Below are 19,270 nucleotides of genomic sequence, written 5' to 3'. Positions count from 1 at the left end.
AGCTTCCTCCATCTCTTCCTCCATTTGCAACCCCTCACCCCATCACCCTATCTCCAACCATACCAAACAGGAGTGAGAGCTGATTTTTCACTGCCCTACAAAACTCTTGGTCCAGACAGGGCCCCTGGCCTTGGGCCTAGAGCAGAATCCCATCCTCCTTCCAGCGGGTGGTTCTGTTCCCTCCTTCACCACTCCTCCTTCCATATCCCAAAGCCAAGCCCACAGAGCCCAGCTCTGGACCCAGGGTCTGGACAAAGAGGGTGGCTGATGTTGCCCACACACATTCACACACCCCACCTTCAGGGTCCTGTGGATTTGCAGGGACTATTCTGGGAACCACCTCCAGGAATCTGCAAAGGAGCTGGGGCAGGTCTGAGTTTCCACGGGACCCACCCTCCGCCTCTCAGGGGCTGAGCCTCTTCTCCCTTCCTGAAGGGGCTGAGGAGGGGTGGGTGCTACTGAGTCTCAGAGGAAGGTAGGCAGCTTTTAGGCTTCCACTGGGTCTGGTACATGAAGGAGGAGAAAGCCAGGAGCTCAAAGATAGAACAGCTAAACCCTGCCCCAAGACCCACACCGTTGGCCCCACGCCCAGCCTCAGATCACTGCTGGTCTCAATTTAACTGAAAACTGACTGGACAGGACCCCCTGTGTCATTCTTCTAGACACAGTACCATTGCCAAGATTGGAGACAATCCTTGGAACAAAGAACAGACCCTTGGGATTGTCAGACCCCGAGCCAGGCTTTATCCCATATGTCTTCTCATTTACCTTTCCTCAGAAACCTAGAGCTAGGTACAGTGGCCTGTCCCAAACAACAAGGATGTTGAGTTTCAGAGAGGCTAAGTGACTTGAGCAAGTCCGTACATCTGGAAGCATCAAGGCCTGTCTAGCTCCAGTCTTCCCCCTAAATATCTCAACAGGCCACCTGTGGTCCTGACACAGCTGGGGGTAGGAGCAGTGTCATTGCTGTAATAGAGACCCAGGAACTCAATTCAGAACACCAGGCCCCAGCTCATTTAATAGATCATTTAGCGCTGTCATTGGCTGGGCAAGGATCCCAATACCATGCGCTTCTGCTGATATCCAGCACCCTGATTAGGCACCCAAGATACCACCCAATTGGCAGAGAGGTCAAATGACAGCTCCTGTCTTGCCCTCCCAGTTTAGAGGTTGGGCATATGAACTCAAGAGAGGCCACTGAATTTTGCCTTCTGAGACTGTACATTTCAAACTGAGCAACCTAGAACAAAAAGTAGTGGCAATGGATTTATCCTGAAGAGACCCTACTCATAACCATGACTTCTGGAATCCTGGCAGTTCCTGGATTTAGTTGTTAAGCTTCTTCTGGGTGTAGGAGTCTCCACACTCTTCTCATAATTTCCTCCTTCTGCTAAAGTTGGCCAGAGTCAGTTTCTGTTGCTTGCAACCAAAAATAAGTCTAACTAATATATCACTATCCTACAGGCAATAGAAAGCCATACTGTGATCATCAAGGCTGTTTATGGTCGGGCCTCCCTAACTTTCCCCGACCAGCTTCTTCCTACCTGTGCCTGCAATACCCCAAGTGTGCCACACTGGTTCATTCCTGCCCACTTATGTTCTATGGTTGTGCCATTTTTGTTGAACTAGTCCCCCCACTAGCAAGCATGTTAAATTTGAGATATAACTCATTTATTAGTCAGGGTTCTCAAGAAAAACAGGACCAATCATATTAATATATTGGTTATTACATATAACAGTATTATTTTTTTAAGATTTTATTTATTTATTCAGAAGAGACAGAGAGAGAGGCAGAGGCATAGGCAGAAGGAGAAGCAGATTCCTCACAGGGAGCCCAATGTGGGACTCGATCCCCAGACCGGGGATCACGCTCTGAGCTAAAGGCAGATGCTCAACCACTAAGCCAGCCAGGTATCCCTATATAACAGTGTTATATATGATATATATATATATATAAAAAGAGAGAGAGAGACAGAGATTTATTTCAAGGAATTGAGTCCCATAATTGTGAAGGCTGGCAAATTAGAAATCTGCAGGGCAGGTCAGCAGGCTGGATACCCAAGGAAGGGTCTCCAGGATATTGCAGCTCATGCCTGGAGGGAGAATTCTCTCTTCCCCAGGGGAACATCCATCTCTTTTAAGGCCTTCAACTGATTAGATGAGGCCCACCCACATTATGAAAATTAATTGACTTTACTCAAGTCTACTGAGTCAAATGTTCATCTCAGCTAAAAATGCCTCTGCGCCAAAATTTAGACTGGTGTTTGACCAAGCAACTTGACACCGTGGCCTAGCAAGTTGGTACGTAAAATTAACCATCACAATTCACATATCATAAAATCATCCCACTTAAAACATACAACTGAGGGGTTTTTAGCCTATTCGCAAACCTGTGCAACCATCATCACTATCCTATCATGGAACATTTTGTCACTTCAGAAAGAAATGCGGCCCTTCAGTCACCCTGGTTCCTCCCTCCCCCAGCTCCTGGAAACCTGCTTCTGTATTTTGCACATGCTGCCTCACCTTCCTCCTCCTCTCCCTTTGCACACGTTTAGCAAATTTCTACTCATTGCTCGAAAGCCAGCCCTTCTGAAATCTCCTCCTTGACTCCAGCCTCCCTGAGACACTCCATCCCACTCAGAGTGAGTTAATCATCCCATCTTCTGTGTTCGCCAGTATACACGCTGTCTGTGCCTCCTGGCAGAGCCCTGAGCAAGAGATGTTAACTTGTTTCTCTTTCTCATCAGATCAGGCATTCCTAAACTGTGGCTGGCGATTTCAGTTTTTGAAATGGACCCCACATTTTACCCACCTGTGGGTGGGTATAGCTGTGGGTGTGGGTGTGTTTGTGTGTGTTTCTGAGGTGAGGGGTTATAGATTCATCAGATTTTCAAGAATCCCATGAAGTCAGAAGTCACGACATTAGGGAGAGCTTCTCAAGGGTAGAGACAAGCTCATAGCTGCTCTAGGCCTCATGCCTGGTGCAGAGTAGGAGGTTTGCTCAACATGCCTGGGTGATGAATAAAGTACATTTAGGAAAAGGTCACTTTCTTCAGGGGCTTTCCATCATCATTCTCTGTGAAGCAGTTAAGAAGCAAAGCCAAATAACATATGGCTAAGTGTCAGAGGAGGAGGATAGATGTATAAGTGCATACTCATTCATCCATTCATGCAGTCACCCACTCCCCATTTATTTTATGCACCTACAAGGAACCAAGCCCAGTGCCTGGTGCTTGGTGCTCAGAGAAGCAAGCAGTCCCTGAAAGAATCAAAGGTCTCTGAATGTGGAAGAGATGGTATAGGAAATCAAGGAAGGCTTCTTGGGGGAGGTGCTACATGAGTGAAGTCTGGAGTGAGGAACAGGATTCACATGGACAGGATGAAGGCTTGAGAAGGGCATCCTGAGGGTGTGTGTTGGAAAGGGCACTCACGTGAGCAGATGCCAGCACAAGGCCCTGGATCAATAGTCCTTGTGGCGATGGGAGGACTTCTTAAGTCTCCGAGGGGTGATGGTGTAGAGAAACCTTCCTCATGTGCCAAGACGGACTGTTCGTAATGAGGTGTGGGGTGTCATTCCAGAGCCGGAGCACAAGACACGGCTGAATGGGTAAAAATACTGACCCTGAGTCCGGCTGAGCCCTGAGCAGAAGGAAGATTTCATTAGCGTCAGAGGGAGGAAGGATGTGCCTGCTACCCCGGAGGCCTGAGGGCAGGAGGCTGGCCAGGCAGGGAGGGTGACCCCACGACCCCTAGTGGTGATTGAGCAGCCTGGGAGCACTGGCACCGAAGGAGGGCGAGACCCCACCCGTCACTTCAGCACTGACCCTGCAGGATGGAGGATGGCTGCCAGGAATGGACATTCTCCTTGAGATAGAAGAAGCCATGCTGCAGGAAGTGGAGATTGCAACTCTGTGGTCAGAGAAGGAATGAGACTGTCAGTGGCTGAGGGAACTCAGGCCAGGCCTAGAGCAGGGTGGCCTGGGCTCACAGCCTTGTGCAGGAGCCCCCCGGGCGGGGGCTGACCCTTCTGATCTCCCTCAGCACCCTGTGAAGGCCCCGGAGCCACCTGGTCCTTCCCCTTTCCCATCTTGCTTGACCCTGTCTCTTCCTCTCTGTCCTCTGCCCTCCCACACCCCTGCATCCCTGGGCAGCTCTGAGCAGACCACTCTAAATGAAGTGGGACGTTATTTGGGGCAGGAATGCTATGTGCAGAGCTGTGCTTGGTTTCAGAGTTTAAACGCCCTTCCCAGGGACCACTGGAGAGAGAGATGGAGAGCCTGGATGCGGTGAAGGCTCCCCCTCTGTTGCTGCTGGGAGACACACTGGGGGATGGTGCAGAACTTCTAGCCTCCAGAGCTTGGCCACTGAGTCCCATGCAGAGCAAATGGAGAACTGGGAGCCTCTGGTATGTGCAGACAGCCTGGGGTACCTGCCTTGTGCTGGGGGGTGGGAGGGAGGCAAGAGCTGAGACCTACAAGCCGAGCAGTTGGAAGAACGAGCTGAGCTACAGGATCTGAGGGCTGATCACCAGTCCCCCAGGGGGACCATTTCCAGCCTCCCCACTGAAATGGGAGAGGAGGGTGGAGGAAGGGCAAAGGCTTCTCTCCAGTACTTTTGGGTCAATGTTGGCATGTTGACAGCAGAAAGGATTTTCCCTTATGCCTGGCACTTTGCATGTATCTTCTCATGGATCCCTCACCTGTTTCAGATAGGTAGTAGAGCCTTCCACCCATGGGGATAGAGAAGTACAGGAGATTGGGGATTGAGGCCTTGAAGTGGTAGCCTGGGGAGAGGCCCCTTTTCTCCACAACGCTTGGTTTCCCCTGTGACCAGCACACCAGGCTCTGCAGACTTGTCACAGTCATCCAAATAAGAGACAGCCCATAAGCCCTGAGTAGTGCTGTGTGATCTTGTTCGAGTTGCTCAGTCTCTCTGTTCTTGCTCTTCAACTGCAAAGTGAAGCCATCTGAAACCATCCATATGGATGTTGAACCTGCTCTGTTGAGAGGCCTCTAGGGCCTCCAAAGATGGGTAGGCTAATGTCCCTGCCCCCGCTGACAGCTCTCCGATCTTCCCACTCCCCACCTTGAATTTCTCGCATGGTGATGGGACACAGGGGTGTGGGGCAACAATAAAGGGAAAGCACAACGGAGTTTCTTTGTGGTGATGGAACAGTTTTGGTATCTTGATTGCGGTGGTAGTTACAACAACCTACAGATGGGCTAGAACGGCTGAGGAACACACACACACTAATGAATAGGTGTGATGCTGCTGAAATATGAACAAGGTCTGTGGATTATGCCAACATCAGTCTCTTGATTTTGATGTTAGACTATAGTTATGGAAGATGTTAACATTGGGGGACACCAGATGATGGGTGCAGAAGACCTCTCTGTACTATTTTTTTAGTTTCTTGTGAGTCTATCATTTTTTCAAAATAAAAAGTGAAAATATATTCTCCTATGGCCTCTCCTTGCTCTTAGCATAAATCTAAACTGCATCCAGGATGACAGACCCTGTGCAACCTAGCCTCCCCAGCCTGCTCTGGAACCTTCTCCCTTGTTCTGCTTGGCCCGGCCCCAGTGCCCTTCCCTCTGTGCTTTGAGCCTGCCCAGCACACATTCCCTCTGCAGGGCCTTCATGTCTAGTTCTATTACCCTAAATCCTAAGCATGAATAACTCCTGTCTGTCATTCAAATTTCAGAATCGACCCTGCCTCTCTCAGCAAGGCCTTCTATCTCAGGTTGTCCCCCTCAGCTCTCCCACTGTAAGGATTCCACCTCCTGGTACCTCCTTAGAGTGCCTATCACCAACAAATGTAACCTGATTTATTTGCTTCTGTGCTGTGCACTGTCCTGATGTCCCTTCCCTATGAGAATGGAAGGTACGGAGAGCAGGAAAATGGTCTGTCTTGGTCACTGGTATATCCTCATACCTACAACAGGGGCAGGTATCACAGATGGGTAGGGGATATGTATTAATGATCAATGGGTGGATGGATGGATGGATGGATGGATGGATGGATGGATGCATCATACCAGACTACATTTCAGCAGTGGTGAAGAAAAAAAAGAAGAGAAGAGGAAAGAAAAGGGCAGAGAAGAGAAGAGGAAAGAAAAGAAGAAAAGAGGAAGTTAATGCAGAGGTTCTCCACCAGGACTCCTACTATTATTTAGACATGCACACCCACCTCCCTGAGGCCTACTACAGGCCCAGACTACTCTGCTGGTCCCCACTCCTCAATCCAGTTCAACTCTCCTGTGCACTTACTTCTTCCTAATCGCCACCCTTCCCGATCACTAGCAAATCTGGTTTATAATATCAGTCATTTAAACTTTAGTCTGAATTCCACGTCAGTGCCAACTTCCTCCAGAGATTTGTAGTATAAACTTTACTTGATATTCATCTCGAGGGAATTTCAGTAAAGGGGAGGGAGGTCCATTTTGGGCACATTTCCTGTGCCTATTAAAGTTATGCTTCTTAGAAAGCCAAGAACAAATTCAGATCTGTTTCTGGAAGAGGCTGTGACAGCTGGGGACAACCTTTAGTATTTTATTTTTATTTTTATTTTTTTAAAGAGATTAGTTTCCTTTTTTTTTTTTTTGATTTTATTTATTTATTCATGATAGTCACAGAGAGAGAGAGAGAGAGGCAGAGACACAGGCAGAGGGAGAAGCAGACTCCATGCACCGGGAGCCCGATGTGGGATTCGATCCCGGGTCTCCAGGATCGCGCCCTGGGCCAAAGGCAGGCGCCAAACCGCTGCGCCACCCAGGGATCCCTCTTTAGTACTTTAAAATATGAAAGACCCTTTCCAGAGCCCAACTCTATTGTTCTCTCCCTACATTTCCCTAAGCAAACATCTTTCCCTCCCCTGGCCATCTGTAGAGTGGCATATAAAGTCCTTTACAGCTTTGAGTTGTATAACTCTAAGAAAGGGTACTATTCTGGGGAGAATAAGAGTTTTCGAGAAAATGTGCACATTCAGAATTAGAGCCCAGGGTGCAGGTCAATCCCTTAGCCACCCCCACCCCCACTCTAGCCGTTCAGTTGCCGCTGTAGAAAACAGCTATATCCCCCCCCACCAACCTGGGCTTTCCCTCTCACCTGAGGGCTTAGCTTGGGGAAGTCAGGGCTTTGTGTGGTTCTGGCAGTTTGTATAAAGCAAGGCTTTTAGCAAGGCATTCCATCCCCTGCTTTCTGGAATATTAAGAGAATATTAAATCCCCTTCAGTTTAGCAGATCGGTGAGCTGTTAGGAGGCACCTCCTAGCTCTGGGCATGATAAAACGCTAGAGCAGGTTGCACACAGAAGCCAGGTGGCTTCCAGCCCTGGAGATGTTTCTGGATGACTCAGTTGCTCACTTCAATCATCTATCACAAGTTTATCTGTCACATGATGCCTGGACCTGCTTTCTCCAAAGTCTGTCCAACTCTAGGTTTGGGGAATCCATAAATGGGCACAATGGTGCATTGCTGCTCTGGCCAGTGAGACATTCCCACGAGAGGAATTAGGCTGTGGCTCCGTGGAGCTGCTGAGGAGAAGGTCCCTGAACCAAGTCATGTGTTTACAGTGATGTTTGGCTGCCAGATTTGATTTAGTCTTCAAGACCCAGTGCCAGCGTCTTCTGCTTTGGAAAGCCTTGCCTGACTGCCCTCACCACCCCCACTCTTCCCCCAGGTTGAATCAGACATCTCTTCTCTGAGCTCATGTGGTCTCTCAGCTGATTGCTCTAGGCCCATCTCCCAGTCCTCAAATGGCTTGTATGTCACACTCTGTCCCCATAGGACAGGAGCTTCCTACGGGCCAGGATGGAGCCCACCTCACCTCTCTCTGCTTCTCTGCTACCACCACAGGACAGCTGGGGCAGAGCACGGGCTCAGTTGTGCTGGCGGATCATTGGAGGACCTGGCTGGGAGCTCATACATCATAGATGGCAGATTCCAGGGGTTGGCAATGTGGGAACCAGGCGAGGAGCCCCAGTCTCATCTGCAGCCTCCCACAGCCTTCCCTTACTCGGCAGCCTTGATTCGCAGCAAACTGCACCAGGTCCCTATCACACACCAGGCTCGATGCTCATCTGCATAGCATCCTCCATCCAGAACAGCCCTGAGCTGCGGGCACGAATACTAATGCAGCATGCAAATGCCAACCCAGAGAAAGAGAGCCCGGACTATCAATGAGCTCCCCCAGCACCTGCTAGAGTGCCCAACCCCCTTGCTCACTACGGGCCAGCCAGGACAAGAAGGGACAACAGACACAGTCATCTCAAAGTGCCACTGTGGTCAAAGCAATGCCTCGTGGCTTCCCAGGAAGGGGGCCTCCATGCAAGGTAGTGGGAGAGAAGGCCAGCCTGGCCTCTCAGGAAGGAGGCTCCCAGAGGTGCTCAGGAGGAAGGATGGTGTTCCTGTTCTCAGAGGTGCTTTATTACCCTTCCCGCCACTCCGACAGCTGCAAGCTAGGCCACCTGGGTGCCAGCTTCAGTGCACGTGGCCTGTGACCCACCATGGAGCCCTCTAAGCCAAGACACAGGCTCCTCACAGGCATTCTCCTCTGACCCAGGGCCTCATCTGGGAGGACCTCAAGTAGAGAACACCCCCTCATCCCACCTGTTCTTCCTGGCACTGCTCCCCCCTCCCCACTTCTTCTCTTTTTTGCACTGATCTCCTCCTCTTTCTTTCCTGAGTAACAGCGTGGTTTGAAGATAGACAGAAATGGGTTCCAACCCTGACTCTCCAGCTGTCTCCAGTTTTATGGCCTTGGGCAGATGATTTCACTTCTGCCTCTCGGCCTGCTAACGTATAAAATGGAGGAGAGAGCCGAGACAGGAGTCTTATGAGGAATGTTTACAGATAGCTAAGGACTTCGGGCCACTTCCTCTGGTGTGCCAGAAGCGCTACTTGGCTTGTTTCTTAAATTGCCAATCTTAATTTCTATTCCAAATTCCTACTCTTCGTGGGGGTGGGGGGCAAAAAGGAAATCTCAATAAACTCAGAAGAGCCCGATCTTCTCAGCATTATCTGATCTTCTGAGGGCTTATGAAGCATGGAGGTGTGGGGTGGGCTCAACCTCTGCTGTGCAGCCTATCGCCTCTCCAGGCAGGCAGCCCCAGGATGTCCTGCTTCCTGAGCATTCTATGCTTACTCTGCCATCCAGGTCATAGCTGAGCTCCCCACCCCCACCCCCGGCCTACAACCAAGGTTTACCTGCTCTTTGGGGCATGGTGGGCCATGGCCCTTGTGAGCCCAGAGGAGAGATTTCTCTCCTTGCCGGACTCCACTAGGAGAAACAAGTCAGGAGCCCCTTCTGAGCAAACACACACAGGCTAGTGGAACATGCACTGTCTATGCTGCATAACGGAGTGGCAGAGCCAGGAGGGGGACTTGGGGTCAGGTCCACTTTCCCAGACACTGCTTGGGAAAGGGACAGGGTCTCCCTGACCCCTGGGTTCCACCCAAGTCTGGAGTTTCAGTGCTCATGGTGCTTGGCCTGAGGTAGGTCAGGGACAAATCCTGTCTCCGAGCCCACATTCTTCTATGCCTTTTTTCAAACCAGAGCCTTTGTAAGTCAAAATTCAAGAAGGTGGCCCCTTCGTTTCTGTGTCTTATTGCCACAGGCAGTGAGTGCTACAGATCTCACATGTGAGGCAGGGTGTGTGGTCACAGAAAACAATAGAAGAAGCATCCATTGATACCTTGTACTTTCATGTTGCCTCATTTCTGCAGCTCTGTCCCAGAGTCAGCCCTTGGTATCAAGGCGACAATGACTTTTCTCCCTGCTTCCTTCCTTCCTCCTTCCTTGCTTCAGACTTTTTTTTTTTTTTTTCCCTCTTCAGGCTCCAATTGTGGCAGCAGCCGCCTAGCTGGGAAGCTGGGAGCCAGCGCTGACAGGTTCAGCGGGCCGTGGAGGGCCAGGGGCGCTCATCTCTGGCATTATTACTAATCATCACTCAGCATGGTTGCTGCTCCTTCCCTCCTCCCCTGCTCACTTCCTCTGGGGTCTTCAGTTTGGAGAAGTCACAGAGGGAAAACAGACTCTGTGTGCATTCGCATTTCCATAGGCAGATGGGTATGGCTGCAGCCGCCTGGCAGAAAAGGTATGGATAGGAGCCACAACTGCCAGCCAGAGGGCCAGGACCCAGTGACCTCCCCTTGGCATCTATCCCTTGGCTCTAGGAAGCTACACCATACCTGTGAGTTCCTGGTGAATTGCTACCTCCCAGAGAAACAGTGCTGAAAAAGGAAGTTAAAATAGCCGCAGGAGGGCTTGGAACCAAGGGGAATATAGGATCTGGAATCAGACCACCTAAGTTCAAAGCCAGCTCCACCACTTCCTTGCTGTGTGGCTTTGGGCAGATCACTAACCTCTCTGTGCTCTGGTTGCATCATATATAAAATGGGAGATAATAACGATACCTACCTTAACGAAACAATTAATAGGACCAGGAACAAACTGGTACTTAGTGAAAATCCCAAAGACAATGGCTACCACTGTTAAGGTAATTATCATATAATCTAAGGAGAATAAAGGAGGGGAGTAAACATGCCAAACTCCTGCATATTTACCCAAGGAGATCATGGATCCATGTTCTGCAGACACTTTTGAAATTCTGTCCTCATTGCCCCAGCCATTTTAGTGTCACCACCATGGCAATTTTCCAGGGCCACCCTCACTCCCTCTCAGTCCTGTCTGCCCCGACTCTCACCTGCACTACCTGCAACTCCATCCATTTCTACCTAGTTCCAGTCTTGCTTTTTCCACCCCACTTCCACCCTGACCTTGTCCTCCTAGGTTGCTCTAGGTCCCTGGCCTTGCTGAGTCCAAACCTTTGCTTCTCCCAGGACTGTGTGGGGCTGGCCGGCTCAGCCAGAGTCCCGGGCTGGTTTTCTCAGTGGTAGACCTAGAGAAGTCATTCCCACTCTTTCATGGGGAAATCTGGGATGGGTTGTGAGTTGCTTACCTGCCCATTGCCCCCTTAGACTCTGAGTTCCCCAAGCAAGTGAGCATAAACTTCTGCAGCCCCAGAGACCATCTCAGGGTGTGATGGAACAGAAGGCACTCACTACCTTGTGACTGAATGAATGAATGAGTGAGTGAATGAAGTGTAATGAGGCTGTTTACGATGACTGACACCTCTCCCTGAGCCTTACCAGCCATTACACTAGAGCCCTGGAATGCTTCTTCTCATGTAATCCTTACAACAGTCTCAAGAGAGAGGCACAATTATTTACACCCATTTTACAGATGTTGAAACTGAGACTCAGAGAAGTTCAAGTGGTACAGCTAAGAACTGAGTGAATCAAATCCCTGATTATCATCTTTCCCCTGTTGCACAGAGTTTCTTAACTAGGTGTCCATGGATGTGCCTCGTGTGGGAGAGTCGTGAACACCATAACATTTTATGCAAGGTGTGAGTGCGTGTTCACACATGCATGGCTATTTTGGGGAAGAAGGTTCACAGGTTTCATTGGATACCTAACTGTTTGTTTGAACGTATTTGAATCCACCTCCCTCCCCACCATTCCTTCTTCTACGCAGCCTTCCATCCACCCCCAGAGAGCCATCTGATCAATTTCATGAAGTAGTGACCTTGTGCCTGGCCTAGGGTTGGCACCCATGACCCCTCTGGTCTCCAGGGCACATTATGTATGTTGCTTCAGATAATGTAAGCCAGGATGCTCTGGAATGTCATCCCCCCCCCCCCCCTTCTGGAACTGGGTAACTTGGAAGGGCTGTGCTGCAAGTGTCTGGGCTGTGTGGGTGGCTGCACTCTGTCTGAACTCATTTCAGCCCCAGGCAGAGACTGTTCCAGCACTGGAGCATGAAGGGGGAACCCTTGGGGCAGTGCAGCCATCAAGACACCCAAGGCAGAGCCTGTGACCTGGCTTCCCTGGCATCAGTCCTGCTCCCTGAAGGGTCACGATCAACCTTGACAGATGAGGCCATGCTTGATGCATATGGATGTGGCCCTGGGGAGGCACTTCCCAAGCCCAAGTCCTATTTCAAGATCTTTTCTTCCTCCTGGGAAAGTGGGGAAGAAGTTGCTTGCAAAGAAGACTGGAAGGGGAAACGGAAGAATGGAGTTAGCATTTTCTGAGCCAAGGCTGTGTTCTAGGCAGGAGACCCTCTGCCAGGCACTTTTGTAATCGTGATCACTTTCAGCCTCACCCTGCAAATGAGGTTGGTGGGATTATTCTGCTTGCAGATTTTGGAAATGGAGGCTCTCACACGTCAAATAACAGGCTTGAGGTCACAAAACAAACCCAGCATTTGCAACCTGATCTCCTTGACTTGAAAGCTATATCTAACTCCCTGCCTTCTGAGGATCTATACTTAGTTGTGACATAACTTTGTACTTTGCAAAAGGTTTATCTACCTGGCTTCTCTGAACATCACCCACCCCACCTCATCCCAAACTCATCTGCTCCCTCTTTCTCCCCAGCCCGACCACAGTTTGTAATGGTAAGAGGATCTCATTGTCTTCAATCCTAGCCCACCATTTCCATGAGGACAGGACTCCTGCCTCTTTTTGTTCATTATTGGTCCCTTTCTTTCAAATGGTACCTGGCAGGTAGATGGTGCTTAATAAATATTTGTTGAATGAATGTATAACTAAATAAGCCCCAGCACAGAAATATGATAAAAGACATTTGCAAAGTGCTTTACCGAGAAATGAAGTATTTTCCCCTTACTTTATCTGACCCAATCCTCACACCAACCCTTGAAAGGACGGACCTGGTTCATGTTTCAGAGAGAAGCAACCCAGGCCCAGATGCACATTTAGTAAGAGAAGTGGGACCTGATCCCAGGGTTAAGTGATGGTGCCCTTTCCCCTGTCTTGATAATCTCAGCTTGAATATTTGCCAAACACTTAGGATGTCCTGGGGCAGAGTAAGCCATGGTGGGTGGGGGCAGGGAGGGGGTGCCTGCTTTGCTTTCTAAAAACTCAGGATCTATTTGAGGCGGCCAGACTTATGCATGCAGAACATTTGGGAAATGGTACAAGACAGCAGCTAGCATAGTGCTGAATTGCACATAATCAGGTGCCAACCACATTCCCTTCCTTAACTAATCTGAGTCTTTTAATACCAGATGGGGACCCTGAGAATAGATTTCCTATGAAACAGATGAAGAGCAAAGATGGAAGCCAAGGGGAAGGGCTGTGGCTGACTCATTTCTACACCCCTCTAGCCCAGCACGATACCTGGCCCACAGCAACAGTGATAGTGGCAGTCCGTCCTCCACAACTGGCCACGCTATGTGCCAGGCACCTACTAAGGGCCTTACATCACCTCCAAGTCTTCACAGCAGCACTAAAAAGTAGGTGCTAATGTAGTCCTCAGAAGGGGAGAGTAGGGTTCAGAGAAAGTACTCATCAGGCTCCAAGTCACACAGCTAAAAAGCAGCAGAATCAGCATCGGAACCCAGATCCAGCAGCGCCTCCAGATCCGTGCTCTTCATCTGACACTGCTGCCTCCACGTGTGACCTGCCCAGGCCCCCAAGGATGGAAAGAAACGTGGCTGAGTGAGTGTATGCCAGAAGAGGGGAGGGAGCAAACTTGGCTTGTGTGTTACATAGCCCAGCACGGGCATGCTTTCATCGGACCCCTCTGGGTCTCTAACCATTTCACCCCTTCCTCCCTGAACAGCCTTCCAGGGGGAACTTAAGGAGCCCTACATGGGTGTGTATGTCAGAGGGATGGGAAGGCCTTGCCTCCAGAGCTTTCTGAGGGCACGGACAGGCACCGTGGGTGTGTATTACTCAGCTCAGGCTGCTATTACACAATGCCACAGACTGGGTGGCTTAAACAACAGAAATGTATTTTTTCACAGTTCTAGAGACTGGAAGTCCAAGATCCAGGTGCCAACAGGGTGGGTGTCTGGTGAGAGCTCTCCCCTTGGGTTACAGATGGCTGCCTTCTGCTCCCTGTGTGCTCACAAGGCCTTTCTTAGTCATGTGTTCAGGGCTTGGGGGAACTCTCTGATGTCTGCTCTTATGAGACATTATGGACTCTAATCCCATGGGACCAAGACCTCATCCTTACGACCTCATTTAGCCTTAATTACTTTTTTAGAGGCTACATCTCCAGATACAGCCACACATGCGGGATGGCGGCAGGGGGGTAGGGGACATATGAATTTAAACATATGAGTTTCAAGGGGACACAAACTTTCAGTCCGTAAGAGGATAGGTGAGGGAGGGATCAGAGCTGGCCATGGAGCATGAGCTAGCTCACCTTCAAGAATAGAAGGAGCCACAGCCAGTGAAGCCCCAGTTGGACAGAGCTGGCACAATGGCCTTAGTGAGTACATGTTGGGGACAGCAGGACAAATCACCCACATGATTCTCTGCTCTCTGCAGCAAGTCTCCCAGAGGCAGGAGTGGGTCTGTTGTCATCTCTCCCTTGATGTGCTCTCCTCCCTAGATGTGTTCTTTGTTAGCCTCTCATGGGCAATGTCTGCTGCATCATATAGTGTGTGTGTGTGCATTTACCTTTCAATAATACCTACCGTGCAGGACACCATCAGGAACAAGGGAGCTGTTGTGCATATAAATATCTGGTACATGGTTGACATATGAATGAATAAATATTTGTTGAATAAATGAATCTTGGCTTGGAAGAGTATGCTTCTTCCTTTGAAGAGCTAGGATGATCTGGTAATCACCAGTTTTTACTTAATAATTGAGTGAGCAAAGAAAATTAGTTCATTCATTCATTCATTCATTCACTTGGCACAGACTGCACAGGGGGTTAAGTAGACAGTGTAGAGCTAAATCAATAGTGGTCCCTGTTCTTACAGAACCCTCTGTGAGGAGGGAGAAACGGACAGGAAAGGGACAAGGAAAACCAAGGAAATGACTTTTCTGATGGGCAAAAAGCCCCAAGTGCTGCAGGAACTTGGGGCAGGCACCAGTTCAGGGCCAGGAGGGGACTGCTGGAGAAAATGACACTTGAATTAGATGTTGAAGGATGGGCAGCAGGTCACCAGAAGGAGAAGGAGGTGAGGGACATTTTAGGCAGAGGGAATGGCAAAGGCCCTGAAGCACAACCCTAGAGGGCACCAGTGAGGTCCTGTTTGGACAGAGCCCTAAAGGGAGCACCAGTGAGCAGAGAGACTGGTAGATGAAGCCAGGCCACAGAAGGGCCTCATAATTAATACTCAACGATTTGGACTTCACCTTGGTGATCTCGTTTTATTCCCACTGCTTAGGAGCAGCCAGTCACAAACTCCTCCAGATCTCTGATCTCTAAAACGGAGCAATTCATCTCTCCTCTCCTTTTTTCACATGGCAATGGGGAAGAAGAGGAAATGCACGAATGGCATCCTAGCTTTCTGTAAACTCTCAAGTGCTGGTCCTGGTCTTTAGGTAGTAAGAAGATGAGCAGGTGCCTGACCCGAGAGGGCTGCACCACCGTCTCTCCAGCAAAGTCCCTCCTCTGCTCCTTGAGTCTTGGCCATCCTGATGGGACCTCTCCTGACCCCTGGCTTCAACCCCAGCTCCACCCTTCTCCAGCAAGGAGTGCAGTCTTGCTCCATCAGCCAGGATTCTAGTCCTCATGGACACACACAGATAAGTTCTGACTGGTATGAGAGCTGAAGCTTTGAATCTAGCGGGGCCTAGAGGAGGTCTCCCTGGCTCAGGAGTCCCCGGTGTCCTCACCTGTCGATAGGAGGTGGTGACACGGTCCTGAACTCCAAGTTCTAATCCCACATTCTGGCTAAGTCACTTCAGGCAAATTCCTCACCCTAGGTAAGCCTCAGTTTCTCTTTACAGTAATGATTAGACGCGATCCGTCTAACTCACAGGGCTGGAGGTGATGTGGGTTATACATAGCAAACGGCAATGCAAATAAAAGGGACAGATGTTATTAAGCACACCTTCCCTGTTGCACAAAATATGACGTGTTTGGATTTGTGAAAGCATTAAGCGCTGAATAGGTAAAGGAAACTACTCAGGGTCCCTGGCCAAGTATCAGGCCACCTTTGTCCCTGAAAGAGCAGCTAATGTGCTGGAATGAGGAGAAACAGTACCTGAGAGGCCCCGTAGGCTGGAATATGGCTATTTGCCTGTGTGGCTTTGAGTGTACGTGAATGTTGGTAACTCCAATGCCATTTCGCACTGTTTGTATGCCTTTGTGCCTCTGTGTTCCTGTGTCTGGATCTTGTGTGAGGTCCTGCGGATGATCCTATGAGTGTATGATGGGCTGAGCGTGTCTGTGTGGACTTGTGGGACTGTGCCTCTATTTTTTCGTGTGACTGACTACGCGTATGTGTGTGTTTGTGAGCCCATATGTTGGGGGACCTGTGGTCTGCAGGCACAGTGTATACTGGGAACCTAGGCAGCTCCTACTTGGATGAGGCGTAGGTCCTCCCCTGGCTTTCAGGGAGCAGACCTTGCATTTCGGCATCACAGGATGCTGAGGAGAAGCCATAGGGGTGAACCCAAACTTTGCCCTTTTGCATGAGACGCTGAGATAGGAGTTGGGGTTCTGTGTGATCTGGAGTGAAAACTCACAATAGGGAGACTGTTTCCCAAATTCAGCCATTACCCCTTCAGCACTAACTCACAGTCTACCCCATGACTGATGGTGAAGAAATTACTGTGGGGTCTGAGAGGAGGTGGGAGGGTGAAGGAGGGAGAGAGTGAGGGGAGAAACAAGAGAAAGCAAGGGCCCAAAGGGGCTCCTTTACCCTGTCCAATTCTCAGTCCGCAGAAGGTGGCCCTGGTGTTGGCGGAGCAGGGGGGACCCTTCCTCCCACGACAGCTCAGTTAGATGTGGATCTTTCGTCTCTCCCTGGGTGGAGCAGACTTTATTTCCCCCACCCGATGAATTCGGAGGGTGGATTAAATAAGATTTCCTTTAAGTCAGGTGAAATAGTGCATCGCACGCAGGGACACACACGCGCGCGCACGCTCTCCCGGGGCGGTCTGCGGCTGCCCCCCGAGCCCACCCGCCAGGCGCCGGCCCACGCGGGTCGGTGCGCCCCGGCGCGCGGCGCTCACAGGTGCGGGCGCGCGGGGCGGGGGGCAGCGCTGCGGCTGCGGCTGCGGCTGCGGACGCCCCTCGGGGCCCGGCCCCCGCCCCGCCCCCCGGTCGCCCGCCGGCCCGCGCCGCCGCCTCCTCCGCCCCGCGCCGTCCCTGGCGCTGTTCATTCATGGTTGGTCCCGGCCCCGAGAGCCCGCCGAGCGCCGGGAGCGCAGCGGGGCGCAGCGCGGCAGCAGGGGCGGGCGGAGCGCGGCTGGCTCGGGGGCCGGCACCGCGCGGGCTGCGGGCAGCGTCCTGGGCCCGCGGCGCGCGAACAGCCCGGCCCGGTTCCGAAGGCTCGCGGGGAGCGCCCGGCCGTGAGTCAGTGCATGTGCGGGGCTGAAGAAGGGGAGACAAGGCTCCCGGCGCCCCAGCCCCACGCTCGCTGAATACCAAGCTGCAGGCGAGCTGCCGGGTGCTTTTTTGTGTCCTCCTCCAATTCGGAGTAGAGGAGCCACACTGGTTTCTTTCCAGGGGAGGGCAGGGGCAGGGCGAGGGGTCCCAAGTCGCACACAAGTCTTCGCTGCCATGGGGGCCGTCATGGGCACCTTCTCGTCTCTGCAAACCAAACAAAGGCGACCTTCTAAAGGTAAGCCACCTCCTTCCTCCTTTTGTTCCCCTGACTGGATTTGGGGGTGCTGCATGCTGAGCTGGGGTGTACCACCTGCCTCCCTTGGCCTGGACCCTCCTCTTCACGAGGAGCAAGGGCAGGTTCTTGCAGCTAGAGGAGTGAGAAACCTGGCGGGAGGTTTGGTGTGAATATCGTGAACACGCAGAGGAGGGAGCCAGAGTGGGCGCTGGCCCCTGGCGTGGGGGAGCTCCCCTCTGGGGCTCCAGGTGCCAGGACACTCCTCCTGGAAAGCTCTAGGAGCAGAAGGGAGAGTCAGATTCACAGGTGGGGGTGACTGGATTGTCTGGGTGGAAATGTTGGGAAGCTCTTCCCATTCCCATGACGGCTGGCAATTGTGCAACTGTGGGCACCCAGCAAGTGTGCTCACACATTCACACACTCCTCCGGGTGACAGTGCTGATGCAGACCTTGGAGCCCATCATCAGGGAGAGTGCTCTGTCTGCTTACCCCAGTAAACCTCTGCAAGCCAAAAGGAATCACCAGCTGCCAAGCGGTAAAACTCCCAGGGCTCATGTCCTGGTGGCTGGGGGAGTCATTAGGAGCGAGGGTATCACACAGGGTGCTGCTGTGCTCTGGGAGCCGCTGTGGAGCTGAGGGCGCTGTCAAGGTGTGATGGAGCAGTGAGCTTATGTCAAGGATTAGAAAGCATGATAGCCGCTGTTCCCTAGCTGAGACATGCCCAGTCTCACCAGCGGGACGGTTGTCAAATAGGTCCATGTGAAGTTGGGGCTGACATATGTTGCGCCATAGGGGACTTATGCAGGCCTCCTCCCCAGCAGTGAGAAAGTTGATTATTGGAATGAAGGGACAGGATGCGGTTAAGAAGAAAGAAAATGATGAGTTTTATTTTCTTTTATTTGATGCTCAAATCCTGTTGTGAGTGGAAGAAAGATTTTAAGTAACCTGAGCCGTAGACCTTCACATTCCACCACTGGATCTGGATCTCAGGTTCTGGTTATAGGCAGGGGCTGTAGTTCCCAACCTTTACTCTGGGTTGTGATTAGAACTGTAGTAAGGTATGGGTGGACCCCAAGGTACTCAGTGAGTCTGCTCTAGGACTTGCTTGGTCTCTCCTGACTCAGTGGGCAAATTCACATCTCAGAGTTCCCCATGAGTAGCCTGTCTTCAAGGGGTCCAGGCATCTGGCCCAGCTCCCAGAGATATCAGTCTGGGTGAGCAGTAAGGAATGATATCTCTGGGTATAGATCTTAGGGGATAAAGCTGGATTGGTGTTTAAGTCCCAGAACACAGGTCTAAGGCCACATGAGTTACACATCCTTCTGGCAGGGAAGGGTCTGGGTGCCTTTTACCAGTCTTGGGCAGGCCATGTCTTCAAGCCTTGGCCCAGGACCTTGACATCCAGAGCCTTGATTCTCACAGATCCTCGGATACTACTTGTGTAGGAACAAAATTCAGCACCAAACTCCCATCATTTATCTGACCGCTATGAGGTCCCAGAGGCCAGGAGACTATGGAACAAGAAACCCAGGGATTTGTTTTAAAATATTTTCAATGCCTGTCACACTTCTGCGAGGCAGATAGATGTCACAGAAAGGTCTTGAGCTTTGGAGTCCAGTAGGGTCTGGGCGTGCATCCCAGCTTCATC

The 19,270-nt window shown here is 51.1% G+C and overlaps 1 protein-coding gene across 3 annotated transcripts in view; it reads left to right on the top strand.

Moving 5' to 3' along the window:
- The window catches only part of KCNIP1 (potassium voltage-gated channel interacting protein 1), a 338,725-nt gene that overhangs the window by 111,178 nt on the left and 208,277 nt on the right, over positions 1-19,270 (top strand). Inside the window, exon 1 of one of the 3 annotated variants that reach the window (XM_077895566.1) lies at positions 17,244-17,622. The exons of 1 other annotated variant lie outside the window; for it this stretch is intronic. In XM_077895566.1, coding sequence (XP_077751692.1) covers positions 17,562-17,622 — 61 coding nt within the window. In that variant the 5' untranslated portion in view covers positions 17,244-17,561. Of the gene's footprint in view, positions 1-17,243; positions 17,623-19,270 lie in introns of those variants that run through there. One more of the 3 variants, XM_077895568.1, reaches the window with a different exon arrangement.

The sequence above is a fragment of the Canis aureus genome, chromosome 4 (assembly GCF_053574225.1).
Source record: "Canis aureus isolate CA01 chromosome 4, VMU_Caureus_v.1.0, whole genome shotgun sequence".
In the NCBI taxonomy this organism is placed as follows: domain Eukaryota; kingdom Metazoa; phylum Chordata; class Mammalia; order Carnivora; family Canidae; genus Canis; species Canis aureus.
The sequence above is the reverse complement of the archived record's forward strand: the minus strand, read 5'-3'. Positions and strand labels throughout refer to the sequence as shown.